Below are 18,774 nucleotides of genomic sequence, written 5' to 3' on the forward strand. Positions count from 1 at the left end.
TGTTGATCTTAAATAAAATTTATTAATTTTAGTTTTAAGAAACTTTTTTCTCCTCAAGCAGCACTTATTGCAATTGTTAACATTATTCTAAAAGCAATATATATATATATATATATATATATATATATGGAAAAGAATCGAGTCATCTTACATAATTAAGTATATTGATTGGACTATTATCTTTTATTTGAATAATTTTTTTTAAAAAAATTAGCTTTGACAATAAAAATAAACCATTAATATCAGAATAATTGTTATATTTTAAGGAACATTCAAAATTAAGGCAATATTCTTTCAAACCATTATCATTTAATGACTTTAACGTTTTACTGCGAAATAGAAAACCAAAAATTCTTTCATATATTCTAAATTGTTTAAGTCTACTTTATAGTGAAAAAATTGTTTGATCTAATATATATAAGAAGTAATCAATTCTAAATAACACTTCAAGAGATCTTGTTATTTCATTATCAACATTCTCATCAAATTGTTTTTTTCTACGGATGATATGTGTGTCACGAATTAGATTTTATGTTCATTTTAGATGCAATCTTTTTAGAAGAAATCACAACAAATGCAAATCCATCTTTTCTATATTTTTCAAAAAAAGAAAGAAGACCTTTTAAATAAGAGAAATAGTTCAGAATTAATAACATTATAGGAATTCAGAAGTGATAACAAATTAAGATTTATTAGGCACATAATTAGATAAATGAGAGACTATGTTTTTTATTAATTATTTTTTACTTTTATATATTTTTAATGAGAAATAAGATACATAGTTGAGGATTAATAGGGACATAGAAATGAGAGAAAATAGATACTTATTAGGCATGAGAAAATAGGTAATTAATTATCTTAATTTTTATATATTTTTAATATTATTAATTATATTATAATTATTATAAAATTATAAGATCTCTCTAAATTTGAAGCTTAAAACCCTTACTTGGGTGGCTTTATCCAAGGTCGGCCCTGCTTATATATATTGATACTTTCACACAAAATGCTGCCTAAGACATTTTGGACCTCAAGTATCTATTCCTCTATTGTAGGTAGTGATACTTTTCACAAAGAATGTTTCTCAAGATATTCTAAACAACAAGTATCAAACTCCACACAATTTTAGTTAATAACTAATTCTAAATAATATTGATTATATTCGCTTATAGTTTTAAAATCTTGCAATCATAAATGCATCAAATCATAATGAGTTTTTGAAAAAATTACTACTTTATGATGGTCAAAATGTATTTTCAAATTTACTATAGTATATAATGCATTATTTATCCACCTATTACGAAACAAATATCAAATAAAGTCAATTTCATATGTTCAATTCAAAATGTCTTATGTAAAATTTTATAGTACTAAAAACAAATTTACATATACTAAGTATAATCATATTCAAAATTCAAAACAAAGAAATAAAGTATTGAGCAAATCATGTTCCAAAACTAGAACAAAGAGATCATATATGATTATATATATTTGCTTGTTTAATCTAATTTAATAAATTAAGAGACAAAATATAATATATACTACATGATAGCAAATTGTCATTAAGACTAATTTTCAAGTGATGAAAACACCAAAAAGATATTAAGTCACTTACTTAATTTGTTAAAATCAAACATAAAAAACTAACTATTGAAATTCTTTTGAAGCAATGATGATGATGATGAAAACTAAATGGAACTTCTACTTTGAGATGATGATGAAAACTAAATGATACCAAAACTTGAGAGATTAGAGAATCATACTGATAACGTGCTGTGAAATATAACTTAAAAAACAAGTATGAAGTGAAAGTGTATTTATATGCTAATAATCTTTATAGAATTTACAAGATAAATATAATATAGAGGATTTTATTTGGATAGATAATATTTAAATTAAATTTTAATCTTAATTTAATCTATTTACATTTAAATCTAGATATACATAATTAAATTTAAAAATTCAAATCAGATTACACTCATATGTTTGCTTGTTGGACTGTTGGCCTATTTGGGTTGCATGGCCTGCTTGAGCTACTGTTTGTTAGATTGTTTGACTTAGTCTAAACTTTTAAAATGTAATATAATGTACATTTATATGTATATTCCATATTAAGTAACTTGTTTTAAAGGTACGATGCTTTTGAGGCTTGGGTTGGTTGGGCTCGCTATTGGGAACCACCTTGCCCGACCGGCCCATGTCCAACCTCGTGGAAGATGGAATTAAAATCTGAATGGGTATCAAGTGATCACTTTTTGCCACGTTAGGAAAGCCCAATAATTGTTTTGGTTGCTTGAGCTTGGGTCGAAATTGCTTAATAGTTTTCGAAACAAGTTTCCCATTGGATTTGGAAAAAGTTATTATGGTGGCATATTCTACAGATGATTACGTTTTTTTATTAGATTTACAATCATTTTAGTTAGTTAATTGATTGGTTATTGAAATGTTATATTACTATTTCATTTTTAAAATTGGAATTTTATCTTTACAATATGTATTTCCAAAACAAAACCAGACATTTATTTGCTTCTTATTGTGGATTGATTTTGATAATGGCACTTGGGATGGGTTGCTGTAATTTTCTAATTAATGACAAACACCTAGAATATTATTAAGGATCAAATATGTGAATGTTCCCGCCTTCAGAAGAGAATACTTTTTAACCATATAATTAAACAAGTTGTTCCATCTTAAAAGGACCTTCCCTAATTAAACTCCATCAAAACACAATAATATTTCGATAGAAATTTTACAAAACTAGTGCACTAAACTATGCAAAAATACTTAGTTCTTTGAAATGAATACTACTTCAAATCCTATCACCCCTTCAGTATCAAAGTACAATTGATTCTATTCTTTTAATTAAGCAGTCTCTCAAAGAAAGTTCTTAAAAACTGCAAATTATAACAATCACTTGCCCTCTCAATATTAAATTTTTCCCAGCCAATCTAGATATACGCTTCAATCTATTCTTTTCTTTTAATTTTGTGGGCCAGAATACATATATATATAGATTGAGCAATGCAGGATTCATGCTAGTAGTTTCTACCTGTTCTTGAAAGGAGTAATCTTGATGACAAGGCCGGGGAAAACATCATCTGGGTCATGTATATGAGGATTCTCTTCAACAATATAAGGATCCCCACATTTTTCACTGATAGTCTGCAAAGTCTCTCCTTCCCGAACCACGTAAATTTCATCGCATGGCTTGTTCATCATCAAATCCTTCTGCAGACGCAGCACCTCGCCTCTGAATTTCCTTTCACTCGATTCACAGCAGCTCAATACCAGCATCACTGCCATGAACAAAGCACAGTACCAGGAAAGCTTCTCCGCCATTGCAGTTGTCGACGAAACTCGCCCCATCTTTTCCTATTTTCTTTTTGCTTCTGTCTAATAGTTTAGGCCTTCCACTTATTCCAGGGTTCTTGAAATGATATGCTAGAGAGAATTTTGGAGTTCTTAATAAGATTGAGATGATGGGTTCGTTTTCTATAGGTGGTTGGAGTGGGTGCAGTGTCTGGCGGGAGTTGAGACGGTTCTCTCGTTGTGGTAGTTGACTGTCCTAAGGGAAAGAAATATCAAGAAGTTTGCGAGAGAAAAAGAGTTGGTTTAACTGCTTTTATTAAAAGGGCTTTCGTCACTGCTTTTGACCTAAGCTTCTTCTATTGCATTTGGGTTCGTTCGAGATAAATATAAAGCTTATGGATCGAAAATAAAGTTGACTCGAAGCTTGGGTCCCTAACTTGATTCATGAATCATGAATGCTAAGGTTGACCTGGGCAAAGCTAGAGCCTAGCAGTTGCATCAAATAGATGAGGAGGTCGGTTTCGTGCTGTTGAAATCCCTGGTGGACTTTAAAGATTGACGCTTTTGCATTTGCAACGAGATGGACTGAAATCAATAGCTGAGTGTTTAGCCTTCAAATTAGAAGTGGCTAGAAACAGTTCTGAGGAATGCATTAAGTAGAGAGAAAATATTTGAACATAAATTCAAAACTCAAAACCATCCCCCGCCAAATTATGGATAATCAACCCCGCATCCACATTCTCTTTTTCTAAAAGTTATCTTTGTTTTGTTATCACAATATTGTTTTCAACGAACTTGGTACTGGCAAGAAAAATAAAAAGTGATATCAGAGAGAAAAGATGTGAGATCACATGCATTGACAGGCATGGCCGCCTAAATTTTACTGTGGATTCCACTCCGCAGTTAGGGAAAGCTTGCAGCTGCCAACACCCGGATGGTCCACGTACATTTGTAGAAAGAATCAGACGTAGACTCGTTGGCAATTGTAACTGCATAAACTACCCATCCAACCTTTTTCACAAGATGCAAATCATCCTTCTTGTTACTCATCACTCAGATCAATTGACAATTGCTTGCTCTGCTGAACAAAGCCCATGCACTTCTTCTTCTTGTTCCTTTAATCATTTATTTTGGGTCCTGTCAAAATTTGAAACTAAAGTTCGTGGGCATAGGCTCCAGCTCTGAATTTACCTGGAAGAGAGATTTCCTATTTTTAGAGAAAGAGTAGAAACCCATTTAACCTCTCCGGAAAACAAAATGGGCTGAGTTTCAGAATTATATGAGATGAAGATTAGCATGATGTCATGTCTAACCACTCTAACATAGAACAGATAGACCATCAAATAACCTCAGCATTTTGGTGATGACAATTCCTATATTTTTAAGTTCAGCTATTGTGTTGCTGCAATGCACTTTAGAGTTAGTCGAAAGACCCCCACATTAACATTACATGTTCAAGATAAAGCATCATTTACAATATTTCTTATTAGTTGAGGATCATCATAGTGAATGTTTTTTGCAATAAATAAGAGATCCATCAATATGAAAACAATTATGAGCTCTTTAAACCCAAATTTGGGTGGCATGAAGAGAATAAATTACAAGGGGCCTTTTTTTAGTTGAAATCAAAGGCAATCCAAACCCCAGTTTGGGTTGTTGACATCTTTTATAATATCAAGTCCTATTTTCAGCTTTTATGGTTTCATCAACAGTTTCTTAATATACTTGAGGACTTCATCCACATTGACTGTCCAAGCGACAGAAACTGGGGAATAGCCTGTCCAAGGGTTGCTTCCATTCCATCTGCACCAAAATATGGCATAAATGTTAGCAACAATAACTGCAAATCTATTTAAATTCGATAATCAGCATGCTTGTTTTGGAATACCTTTTTAATCCTTGATCCAACAATGTATGCCCCACACATATGCCCTGTGTCTCAACCCTCACAACCCCCTTCTTGTATGTGAAGAGATCTGGCCGAACTAGAGCCACAAAACTGACAGGGTCATGAAGAAATATCCCTGGAACCAAAATTTTCAGAGTTATTCCCCTATAATAAGACTCAGAGCAAGATTCTGGAGGTGAAAAGAAAAGATGAAATTTAGTTTATATTAATTTAAAATTGCAAAAGATTACCATATACACCGTCAGACTTCACATGCCAATCTCTGTAGAATTTGCACATGTTACTCAGCAGCTGAGCATACTTTCCCTTTGATTGTTTCAGTTTGAGGAGGTCATCATCTAACAGATATGACAATGATCTTTGTCAAGAAGAGTAGCTCAAATAAACATACAAAAGAAGCTCGTTTGCAAAGAGAAATGACAATTAAGTTCCTACCTGTCATTTTGACTTGGGTAGTAATGTTAATCCCAACAACAACAATATTAGCTCCCGAAGTAAACACAACATCAGCTGCTTCAGGGTCTCCATATATCTGAAGTCAGACAAACAAATTGTGAATGACTTCTTAATGGATAGTCAACTACTAAACTTTGTTCAAGATAAAACTAATTTTCTTCACTGACCAGCAAGCTGCAACCACAGTTCACTCTTGGAATGAACAATGAGATAACATGGTTGCCAAGAAAAAGGGAAGATGATATAATAATGATTTTAAGCTAGCAAAAGAAATTAGATGAGTTTTTCAACTGAAAGGAAGTTCACTCCAAAATGTAATAACACTATGCGCAAGGCACATTGCTAGAACTAATAAGTAAATAACACCAAAGAGGTAACAAATCAAGATGGAGATTCAATCAAGAAACCTTCACCTACAGGGCCTCAACTTTAAAAACTTGTAGTTTCTCCCTGCAAACTAAGAAGTTACCATAAAGAAGGAACTTTTCAAAAAGAAGAATGATATTCCGTTCCTCATCATAAAAACATAAAACTAGGAGTGTCTGTACTTACATTTGCTTCAGCAGCAGGATTCACATTTCCTAATGCAAAGAATGCACCACCAAGTACAACTATATTTTTCACCTTGTTAGCAAAGGTTGAGTCCCTTTTGATTGCCTGGATATATAACCATGTTTAGGCATATAGTTCTTAGGTCTAGAATCAATAACAACAAAAGGGGAAATCAATAAGAAACAATGCAAAGACTTACCAATGCCAAGTTTGTCAGCGGTCCAAGTGCAAGTATGGATACTTCACCAGGATATTCAGAGACCTTTTCAACTAAAAATTCAGAGGCACTCTTCTCAGATTTCTTTGTTTTTTGAGGAGGTAGAAATATGTTCCCCAGTCCATCAGAACCATGAACAAAGTCAGCGATACGTGGCCTCCCACCCTTTTCCAAAGAAACCATGGTTAGGCTAAATTAAATAAAGGATATCACAATGCCCAGAAAAAGAATATGAAAGCACAATAAATAAGAGTGATATACAAAGGTAATTCAACTAGCAAGAGCTAGGTGATTGGCCCATGCTACAAACACAAAAAAAAAACAAAAAAACAAAATGAAAGAAGGAAAAACTTTTGGATCATCATACACATGCTAAAAGATAGTAGATCAGACTGGGGCTAGCCAATTGCAAATGCTAGAAACAGAAGAAATTATGAAGAAAAGTCAGGTCCTTTTCCTGAACATAAAATGAATCATTTTCAGTGCAATTACAATCTAATTTGGGAAATGGATGCAGAATATGCTAGAGAATACCTAAGCATTTACCTTAAGAGGTTCAGGGCTGCCTTCTGCTACAGGAACATCTGGACACCCTGCGATCTCACACTATCCGTTTGCACCTCAAAAAGAGGAAATGATCATGAACATATTCCATAAACATATCAAAACCTAAAAGATATATGCCTAGAAAATATAAAAATTTCAAATCAACAAACAAGCACGTACCAGAAGTAAGGCATTACAGGTGGCATCTTCTGTAGCAACATTACCAAATATTGTCGTCAAACCTAAGATCTCCAACTCCGGACTTTGGAATGCCATTAAGATTGCCATACTATCATCTATTAATCAAATAAAGAAAACATTCATATCTTACAGAGGATCTTCATAATTCATTTCAATCTAACATAGGGAATAGAAATCTCAGTCTATTAATTACAAAAACAATCTTCTAAACTCACCCACGCCATCATAACTAAACATGCCAACCAATCAACCTCACGTTCTGTCCCCAACAGGCCTTCACATTCTTTTCCAAGTGTTATTTTCACTTCTATATATAGTTTCACGAGAGGATTCTTCATATGAATCTAGCCAAAACAGAACTCCCTATACAGATCTCCAACTGCCCTCTAAATTGAATCAGTATTCATTCACTACTAGAACCTAAAGGCTAGAGTTTCAACCCGAAAACGGCTTTAACTTGTTATTTTTTTTTTCTTTTTCACCACTTAGCTCAAAAATGTATGCTCCTACACGAAGCAAACGACTATAGTCTCTTTTATAACAAGTCAAACAAAGGAACAAAGAGGATTATTAACTAAAATTTAAACTTTTTCTATCATCTTCTCTTGGGTGCAAGTCATTCTCCTGCTTCTTTGGATAATGAAAATTTTGCTTATCATAAAAATAAAAAAAATAAAACTTTTTCATCAATTTTTAGAGCTTTTCTAAAATATAAGCGCAACTATAAAACAAGAAAACGAAAACAAGAAATTCCAATTCCATAACTCTTCTTTATAGAACTTAACATGCTAAATTCATTTCCAACCACCAAAAAAAAAAAAAACATAATAAAAAGGAAAGAAACTGACCGATTCCGGGGTCAGTATCGATAATGAGCTTGATCCTCTTGGCAGGTGAGCCGAAAACGCCCTCGTTTTTGCCATTAACGACAATCCCATCGTGAGAATTTTTCTTCATTTCACAATCCATATTCACGCAAAATCAAGAGTTCAATCTCCAGAAAACTACTAATATTTATATATAGCAGAAATTAGATCGAATAATTTATTTATTAGTAATTAATTTAACGAATATGGATGTGAAAACGAAATTAAAATAAATTGGGAATTGTCGTGAGGCGAAAGGGACGAGACGATGAAGCGGCCGCTGCCAGAGAGAGAGTCCGAGAAGAAGAAATCTTATTCTAAGTCCGCTCCCGAAAGCCTTTTGAAGTTTAGTGGAGAATGCTCACGTCAGCGTCCTTGTTGGAGAAAGCGAATGGAGGATTGACAGGTGGACAAACGTGAGTGGTTCCAAATCTTATATCGTACTTTATGGGTTGCATATAGCACAAAGATCTTTTATGATCTTCTTTTTGAATATTAAAGCCTGGACTTACTTTACTTTCAAATATATAATAATTATAGAACCAAGTTTTGAAATTCCATAACATTGGCCGCCTAACGACCAAGGTAATTCAATTCTAATGTGTACATCCAATGCAAAAAGTTTGGTATTGACTTTGGGCACACCAAACTGAAAGTGAAATGCAAGAAGATAATGCTAAATAAATAGTTTCTTAGACGAGAAAGATCTCTAATTTTAAACGATCGAGTATTTTACATTTGATAACAATAAGAAACTATCTTTTATCAGAAAAAAAAAAAATTAATCAATTCATAGTCTAAATCTTAAGTAAAAGCTTTTATCTTTTGATTAGCCATTCCGTCAATACCAACATAAACTTTTTCAAGGTTGCTAATCAATTGGTCGGACGAAAAGTATGTGAACATAAAAATTATCAAAGATGATTTAATTTTCTTTTAATAAAAATTGTAAGGATGTTTTCTTACTCTTTTATTAATATATTTTGTAATAAAAATTTTAGTGTTCGATGAAATGACTTTAATGAAGAATGATGATAGATAATTAGATAATTACACAAGTTCAAAAAACGTGTGCGATTGATTGTTGAATAATCCTCATCAGTCACCAAATTTTAGGTTCACAATAAAATATATTGACCTGGCATTATTTATTGGGCATTTGATCATGGAGTATAGGAGTGGATTATGACATTCACATGCCTAAGAAACCATCTTTCTACTCTATAAAATTACGAATTTACAGAAATAAAGCAATAAACTATCCATACCCAATCAGAATGCTTATAAAGAATTTCCTACATTCCTTATATTTTGGACATCCAATCCAACATGTGGTTTTCAAAATAAATTATTAACAGCCAGCTGTATTTTCTCATCTAATCAAATTATATACGAAACCAATGTTGAAGGATCTGGAAGGGATTTTGAATTTTTGTTTGGAGTATTCTTGTTCCATTAACAAAATTTAATGTCCTAGTTACTGAAAAAGGAAAACATGGTTTGCCTCCTAATATTTGAGCCCGCACGTTGAAGCACATGGCAATGAAGATTCCGAACAGATAAGTGTAGAGAAGAAATGGTACAGGCCACATGCTTGAGCCGACAGGTGAACTTGGCTCCATCTTACAGCAATTTTTTCCCACCCCGTCCGACAACATATTCTCAATCTTTTCATAAAATTTTATTTCTAATAATTGCAATCTCTGACTTGGGTGTTAATGTTATGATATGAGCAAGACCAGGACCCGGCTTATTTTGTGATATCGTGGGATTTTGAACAAGCTCGATAATTGGATTCTTGGACAGGGACTGAATTAGTTAATTTTTAATGAGGAGGTCAAAAACAAACAAAAATAAGAGTCAAAAATTTGTAAAATTAATATTTTGAATTAAAATAATAATCAAAAGATTTATAATAGATAATAAATTTATATAATATTTGAATGAAAAAGAATAGGAAAAGAAATACTAACAATAGTCCTTTAGTAAAATTATGCTCGATAATTTTTTTAGATTTAAATTTATCAATTATTGATTTTATATTGAAAAAGTTAACAATGTCTTTTTTAATATAAACAACTAAATTATATGTAAGAAATTCATCATCTAATTTGTTTCGAAATCTTATTTTCACAATTTTTATTGTTAAAATAACTAACTCTATAATTACTATAAAAATAAGAAGAGTCAAAACATGACAAATTAATCTATTAATCAATAATAATTTCTTGACTTTCTTATTTTTGCTAATCTCTTGTACAATTCATACTCTCATAATAGTGATATAAATTAATATTTTAAATATATAATATATAAAATATTTTAAAATTTTTAAAATTAAATATTTTTCTTATCTATTCTCATAATGATGGTATCGATTAATGTTTTAAATATATAATACATAAAATATTTGAAAAAAATTTTAAGCTAAATATTTTTCTTATTTATTATGATATGAATTAATGTTATTTTTCAAAAGAATTTGGTATGAATTAATATTTTAAATATATAATAAATAAAATATTTTGAAATTTTTGAGGAGGCATAACGACACAACCCTCCGCCCCGTTCCTGGGTTTGCCCTGGACTACTGCCGCTTAAGCTTTCATAAGGCAACTCATTTGATTCACTTTCCATGTTTCCATCAATTTAATCTGAATATTTCGCATTTTTTTTTAGTTCTTCATAGTTTGTAGCGAAAAGTTATCTCAATGGCCGGAGAATAGAATCTATCTATCAAGTCCCTTATCGTAGATCCGGTCGACGAAAGGTAGGAATGGTCTTTTTAACATCGGATCAGTGTTGAGAAAAGCCAAATTTAATCCATCCTAAAAAAAGAAGGGAGCTCTTTCTTGGCCTACGTATGAAATTTGTCAGCCACAATAGCCAACCTAACTCCAATCACCACCTTGGAGTTGCGGACAATCGTATCTGAGTCTCCTCCAGTTGTTGTAGTGTCACGGTCCGTAGAACCATGACATGCATAGTCCACAAGACTAGTCAGGACAGAGTACAAACAAGTGCCACGTACCTCTTAGGGCCAAAAATCTACCTTGAACCAATATTAATTGGGGCCATTAACAATCATTGAGTCACAGGCATGCCACGTCACCCAATCTCATAGGACTGTCCGCCTAACGACACAAGAGGTTCACGTGAAGAGCTCGAGGTTGAATAGAGTACCATATGAGAGAATTCATATAGGATTAGGATTTTTTATATAATTATTTATTTTATTTACACTAAAAATTTAGATTAATCATAAAATATTTATATACCTTAATCTCCTGTTATCAACTCTAGTTGTACTAAACCACTAAAAGTATATTTGTTTTAAAATTAGGAGAAATCTATTATAAATATGACCTATAGGTATCAGTTGTGAGCCATAGTGTTAATTGCCCCAATAGTCTAGCATTCAAGCAATTCTAGTAATTTAGGTTATTTGCTTAAAATCTTATGTATTTGTTTTTCTTTTGAGAATAATATAATTATTTTACCTCAAAATCTTTTCTTCAAGTTTAGTAAGTTTACGTTTCCGCATTTATACACAATACAAGGGATAAAAGAAGAAGAAAAGAATAAAAAAAAGAAAAATGGTTCTAAATTTTTATTATTATTTCTTTTATGTAATTAATTTAAATTTAAATAATAATATTATAAAAAAGTAATAAAAATGAAAAGTGGTCATGGACAGGGGAAGAGCTAGTTAACTTTTGTTAAGGGCCAACGACGAAAAGGAATAAGGGCTAAAAATTTTAAAACTAAACATTAAATTTAACCAACAATCAAAATATTCATAATAGATAATAATTTTATAAAACAAGTAATTCAAAAGGAATAAAAAAATAATTTACAATAGTCTTTTAAGAAAGTTGTACTCAATCATGTTTCTTAGATTCAAATTCATCAATTATTACTCTATATTAAAAAGACTAGTAATGTCTTTCTTAATATAAACAAGGTGAATTAAAATTTCTCAATATAAATAACTAAATTATCTACAAAAAAACTTATCATCTATTTTGTTCTGGAACTTTATTTTCACGATTTTTATTATTGAATAGACTCTTTCTGTAGTTGTTATAAAAATCGAAAAAAGTTAAAACAAGACAAATTAATCTATCAATCATGTAATAATTTTGTCGTAACGTGCGGGTCCAGGAACCCGACCGCTAGACGTGAATGTGAAAACTCACTAAAAAATTAAACCAGGAATCGCCACCAATCTTTTTTTTTTTACTAGGTGCGATTGGCCACCTATTGACTCGATTCTAATCGATGAAAACTTAAATTAATTTTAAGCCCACAGAAAAGAACCTTAAACCGGTCTACAATTTTCTGGATCTAGGTTCGGGAGTACGGTTACGCACGAGGAAGGATTAGCACCCCTCGGACGCCCGTTCCATGAACGGTACCATTTTTAGATTATCCTATTGGGTTTTAATTTTTAATTTCACTATATTTTCTTAATTATTATTTTTTATTTTTTCTCCTATTTAACCTAAAATGGAATGCAAATGGGTGGCAAGATGGAATGCATGGCGTGAGATAAAAATGTCGGACAAATAACCTTTTATCAAGGATATTTTTCCAAATCCGCCCATCATACTGGTGGGACTCGAGATATTCTCTCACCTAGGGAATTATCCGAGAAACTCGTCTTCGCAAATTCGACGAATAATTTTCATCATCAGGGTCATCGTACGTTTTCTTTTTAAAACAATATTTTTGTGTATAATGAACCTAATTCGGGCAAAAGTCTTTTATTAAAGATGGTTCTCGGGCCCTCCCATCATACTGGTGAGACCCGAAGACATCTTTTCACCTAAGGAACTTTTCGAGAAATACCCGCCTTCGCAAGATCCCCGGAAGATCCCATCATCGGGGCTTAAACTCGAAAATAAAAATATTTATATGCAATGATATGTATGATGCAATATATATATGCTATGCTAATGCAATTATCTATATTTTTTGTTATTATTAATTAATTATTTTTATTTTATTATATATTTTATTATCATATTTTCTATTCTTATTTCTTATTATCATTTTTTTTATACTTTACATTTTTTGTTCTAAGTTCTTATGTTTTTCATTTATAATTAGACAAATTGTTTATAATTCTATGTTATTTTAGTGAACAAAAATTATATATTTTTTATTATACTATTTTTATTTTATGTATTTTTATATTTTTATTATTATTATATTTTTCATAAGCGATTTTTATTCAAAACCTAATGCCTAAGATCTTATTATATATATATATATATATATATATTACCATTTTTTAATTTTTTTTTATTTTTAATTTTTTACATTTTTTTTATAGTTTATGCCATTTAATATTCGATGCTTAATTTTAAATTAGTTGTTTTTTTATTATTATTTATTTATTTATTTTTATTTATTTAATGTCATGTATATTGTATTTTCACAAATTAATTATTTATTATATGTTTGAATTGTTATTATTTTATCATTTTTTTATCACTTATTATTTATTTATTATTTTTATCAAGTAATTTTTTTGTATAATCAAAATCTTTATTTATTAAGAATTTCGAAATCTTGAAATCGAGGCCCTCCCATCGTACTGGTGGAGCCTTGATCAGATTCCGAGCCTAGGGAACATAAGCTCGGGATTGCGACTTCTCGCATCCCGATCGATTATCCCATCATCGGCACCAAGTTAAATGATTCTTTATCTATATTAAATAATCTATTATCTCATCCCATTTTTATCAACTCTACATTTTACGTAAAATTATCTCTTTTGATTTGTTTGTCATTTTACCGATCTTATTCCATTACATTTTACATGTATACATATTATATATATTTAGTTTTAGCAATTAGATGTATTTCTTTGTTTTGTTATATATTTATTTATTTTTTATTTACCTTTGTAACCAAATATCTACCTCTTCATAATTTTATTATTACTTATTATACATTTAAACATATATATATATATATATATATACTCCTATATTCTTATCTATCTCCATTTTTTACATTTTTTATATTATGAAACATTCTATTTTTATTCTTACCTATTTCATTTTTTTTGTTTTTGTTTTTAACTAACCATCTTTAAAATGAAATTCTTGTCATTCTACCCCTTTTGCATCTTTACACTTTTGCTCACGCTAATTTCCCTACTTACAGAATGCTATTTGAAGATTTTAAAGCATTATACTAAAATGATTTAACTTTGTCATATATCATCAATCACCACAATAAACCCAATTCATACAAAACACAATAAATTATGAAAGAAATATGATTTTTTTTTACCTCACTTGGAATTAGATGGTAGCCCGGGTGGAAGGATCACAACCCACTGCACCCTTTTGCCATGCGCACCATGGGTAGCTGAAAAAATGACTTTATCCTCTCTTGAACGGTGTCGTTTGGAGCCTCTTTTTGCACTGAGGTATGGTTTTCGTCCCTTCCTCTCCGTTCTTCTTGTTCCTGACTATTATGTTGCCTTTTTCTCTAAAAAATAATCTCCATTTTTTTGTTCCCTCTTGCTCTCTTTCTTCTCTCCACCCCCTTCACCGGCGATGGGATCCAAGGTTCTTGCCGTCCGTCTTTCACCGGATCTGATGCCGTGACACTAGGCTCACTCTTCTTTCCCTTGCGTCGGCAGCCGCTCCTCTCTCTATTCTTCCGCTCAACTATTCTTTCCCTTGCGCCAGCAGCAGATCCTTGGCGCCAATCTGCAGACTCTCTCTCCCTCGCTCCCGCGGCTTAGGAATTTTTGTGCTGTTCACTGCTTTGTCTCTAGCCATGGCGGATGTGGTTGCCGATGTTGCTGCCCCAGGGATACAGAAGAAGAGAACATTCAAGAAGTTCAGTTTCAGAGGTGTCGATCTCGACGCTCTCTTGGATATGTCCACTGATGAGCTCGTCAAGCTCTTCCCCGCTCGTGCTCGTAGAAGGTTTCAGAGAGGTTTGAAGAGAAAGCCAATGGCTCTGATCAAGAAATTGCGTAAGGCGAAACGGGAGGCCCCACCTGGTGGTTTCCTTTTTTTTTGCTTGCAGGTTGCTTTGTTGCTTTGGCCTGCCGGATCTCCGATTTTTCTCCCTCGTTTTTCCCCTCAAATGCTACAGTGCTCCCTCCCCTTTATACCCGATTCCTGGGCTCTAGAGGGGGCACGCTCCACTGCTTTGTCCCTAGGCACCAGGGAGCAAGTTCCACTACCCTGCCAGTCGTACCTCTCTCATTTCTTTTTTTCATTTTTTTTAAAATTTTATTATATATTTTTTAATTCATTTTTTTTGTTTATAATTTAGTGTCTACAGCTGCCCCTTTTTGAGCTTTTTGAAAACTCGAAATAGTGCAAAGACGTAGACACTGTATTTGACTAAATTTTTTAATTCTCTTACCAAATTTTTATTATATATATATATATATATTTTAAATAAATTCCTCAAAACTGAGGCCACAAGACTTTTAAATTGAACTCCTCAAAACTGAGGCAACGAGAATTTTTAAAAGTGAGCTCCTCAAAGCTGAGGCAACGAGACTTTAAAAATAAACTCCTCAAAACTAAGGCGACGAGATTTTTTTTAAAAAAATGAACTCCTCAAAACTGAGGCAACGAGACTTTAAAAAATGAACCCCTCAAAACTGAGGCACCGAAACTTTAAAATGAACTCCTCAAAACTGAGGCAACGAAACTTTTTTTTTTTTTGAAATGGTGAAAAATAATCAATTCCTCATCTGAAATTCATATGATTTTAAAGATGAATTTTCCTCTTTTTCAATTGTTTTAAAATTTTGAACATGTCAATTCATCTTCATCAGTTTCCCCCTTTTTTTTGGTGTTTTTAGAGCCTTCTCTTTGATCAATGAGGGATGAATCGATCACGCTTCCGATCTCTCGTCTTCCCCAATTCATTGTTCATAACTATTTTCTTCCTCTATCGTATGCATGGTCCAATCATTCTTCACATTTTTACTGTGCTCCATTCTATTGCTAATTCCATTCCTTTCTTTCTCTTTTTAGACTCCATTTCATTCCCTGTCAATTACGATCCTTTTTCAAAATATTGCAAACATTTCTTACTTTATCATGTTCTTTATTAAGTATCATTCCAATTTTATGACAAATGCAATGCAATGTACTCATATCTCCTCTTTTGGCAGAATGGAAATGAGGGCATTGTTGGGAGCAAAAAGGCTACTTTTCATTAGAAAAAAGTGAAGTTTCTACAATCAAGTATAATGACAAGGAACAGGGGAAAATTGATTAATACAAAGGGGATACAGTCCTTTCTTAATGACTGTTTCGATAGATATTAACAGTAGTCTCAAAATTTTATCCCGAAATAGGCACATTTGTCAGCTCCTTTGTCTTTTGTATGAACATCTCGGATCATGATCTTCACCCTTTCTATGTTAAGCTTTTGTAGTACTTGGACCTCTTTCGTGTCTAGACCGCCTTTTCGGGTTTTCGCCCTAAACTCATCTCCTAGATTCAAGCCGCCTTTTCAGGTTTTCAACTTGAAAATTTTCGTTTTTTTTTTTTATGCAAAATATTTCTTGACAGCATCGGCATTCACCGGGTTGGAAAACTCCCTTCCGTCCATCTCCGCCAAAATTAGTGCTCCTCCTGAAAAAACTTTCTTCACCATAAATGGTCCTTCCCAATTCGGTGTCCATTTCCCTCGAGGATCATGCTGGTTCGGGAGAATTCTTTTCAATACTAATTATCCTTCTCGGAACTGTCGAGAATGTGCCTTCTTGTCATATGCCCTCATCATTCTCTTTTGATATAACTGCCCATGGCAAAGTGCCGTCAACCTTTTTTCTTCTATGAGATTCAATTGCTCATAACGAGCATTAACCCATTCGGCTTCTTCCAACTGTACTTCTTTAAGGACCCGAAGGGAAGGAATTTATACTTCTATTGGCAAAACTGCTTCCATCCCATACACCAAAGAGAACGGTGTAGCTCCCGTGGAAGTTCGGACTGTTGTGCGATAAGCATGCAAAGCAAAAGGTAACTTCTCATGCCAATCTTTGTATATATCTGTCATCTTTTCAATTATCCTTTTGATGTTCTTGTTGGCTGCTTCCACCGCTCCATTCATCTTTGGGCGATAAGGCGTTGAATTGTGATGCTTGATCTTGAGCTTGGCACAAACCTCTTTCATCATCGAACCATTGAGGTTACTAGCGTTATCCGTGATAATCTTTTCCGGGAGACCATAGCGGCATATTATTTCCTTTTGGATGAACTTACATACCACTTTCTGGGTCACATTGGCATAAGATGCTGCTTCTACCCACTTAGTGAAGTAGTCAATTGCCACCAGAATAAACCGATGCCCATTTGATGCCTTCGGGGTTATCAACCCAATCACATCCATGCCCCACATTGAGAATGGCCATGGTGATGCCAATACATGCAGTGAATTAGTAGGGGTGTGGATTCTGTCTGCATATATCTGACACTTGTGACACTTTCGAGCGAAGTCTATACAATCCGTTTCCAACGTGAGCCAGTAATACCCTACCCTCATGACCTGTCTTGCCAACTTATGTCCACTTGCATGTGCTCCACAAACTCCTTCGTGAACTTCCTCAACTATTCTCTGAGCTTCGGTTGAATCCACGCATCTCAAAAGCGTTTGATCCCTACTTCTCTTGTATAAGATGTTCCCATCCAAGAAGAAATTCATTGCCAACCTTCTAATGGTTTTCTTATCATTTTCTAAGCTTTGATCCGGGTACTGCTGAAATTTGAGATAATGAACAATATCATGGTACCATGGTTTCCCGTCTATTTCTTCTTCTACACTAGAGTAGTGTGCGGGGCACTCTCGAAGATTAATCATGATGGGTTGGATCTTGACATTAGTACCAACTTTGAACATTGCCACCAGCGTGGCTAATGCATCGGCCATTTGGTTCTCCTCTCGGGGCAAATGGGTGAAGCAAATTTTATCAAAATTTTCAATCAGCTTTGAAACATACTTGTGATACCGGACTAACTTCAAGTCACGTGTCTCTCATTCTCCTCGCAGCTGATAAATAACCAAAGCAGAGTCCCTATATACTTCCAAAATGTGAATTTTCCTCTCGATTGCTGCTTGAAGACCCATGACACAAGCTTCATATTCAGCTACATTATTGGTGCAATAGAAGTTGAGTTTAGCTATGACGGGATAATGATCTCTTTCTGGTGACACTAACATGACCCCTATGCCATGCCCCAAGGCATTCGAAGCTCCGTCGAAAAACATCTTCCAATTCTCTTTCTTTGATTCCTCCCCACTTGTTTGACATATTGACATCAAGTCCTCATCTGGAAACTCAAACTCCATTGGTTCATAATCCTTTTCTACCATTTCTGCAAGAAAATCTGCGATTGCGCTTCCTTTGATAGCTTTTTGGGACACATATACAATATCATATTCAGACAATAACACTTGCCATCTTGCCACTCTACCTGATAAGGAAGGTTTCTCGAAGATGTATTTAATCGGATCCAACTTCGCAATGAGCCAAGTGGTATGATATAGCATGTTGTGCCTGAGTCGATGCGTCGTCCATGCTAAAGCACAACACATCTTTTCCAACGAGGAATACTTGGACTCGTATTCAGTGAACTTTTTACTCAAGTAGTAAACTGCCCTTTCTTTCTTACCAGTTTCATCATGTTGTCCTAACACACATCCCATGGATCCTTCATTTA

At 33.2% G+C, this 18,774-nt stretch overlaps 2 protein-coding genes across 2 annotated transcripts; both read right to left on the reverse strand.

Annotated features, from left to right (window-relative positions):
• Positions 1-2,641: 2,641 nt before the first annotated feature.
• On the reverse strand, positions 2,642-3,619 carry LOC108662080 (peptidoglycan-binding LysM domain-containing protein). Its single transcript, XM_018121214.2, has one exon. The coding sequence runs from the start codon at positions 3,364-3,366 to the stop codon at positions 3,046-3,048; it is 321 nt and encodes a 106-aa protein (XP_017976703.1). The 5' UTR covers positions 3,367-3,619; the 3' UTR covers positions 2,642-3,045.
• Positions 3,620-4,762: 1,143 nt separating this feature from the next.
• URH1 (uridine-ribohydrolase 1) lies at positions 4,763-8,369 on the reverse strand. Its single transcript, XM_007027624.3, has 9 exons — positions 8,039-8,369; positions 7,170-7,285; positions 6,990-7,049; positions 6,426-6,608; positions 6,227-6,331; positions 5,654-5,750; positions 5,449-5,556; positions 5,198-5,333; positions 4,763-5,112 (listed from the first exon to the last, which is right to left on the reverse strand). The coding sequence occupies exons 1-9, from the start codon at positions 8,157-8,159 to the stop codon at positions 5,004-5,006; spliced, it is 1,035 nt and encodes a 344-aa protein (XP_007027686.2). The 5' UTR covers positions 8,160-8,369; the 3' UTR covers positions 4,763-5,003.
• Positions 8,370-18,774: the final 10,405 nt, after the last annotated feature.

Source organism: Theobroma cacao, chromosome 5, assembly GCF_053813885.1.
Source record: "Theobroma cacao isolate CCN51 chromosome 5, ASM5381388v1, whole genome shotgun sequence".
NCBI lineage: Eukaryota > Viridiplantae > Streptophyta > Magnoliopsida > Malvales > Malvaceae > Theobroma > Theobroma cacao.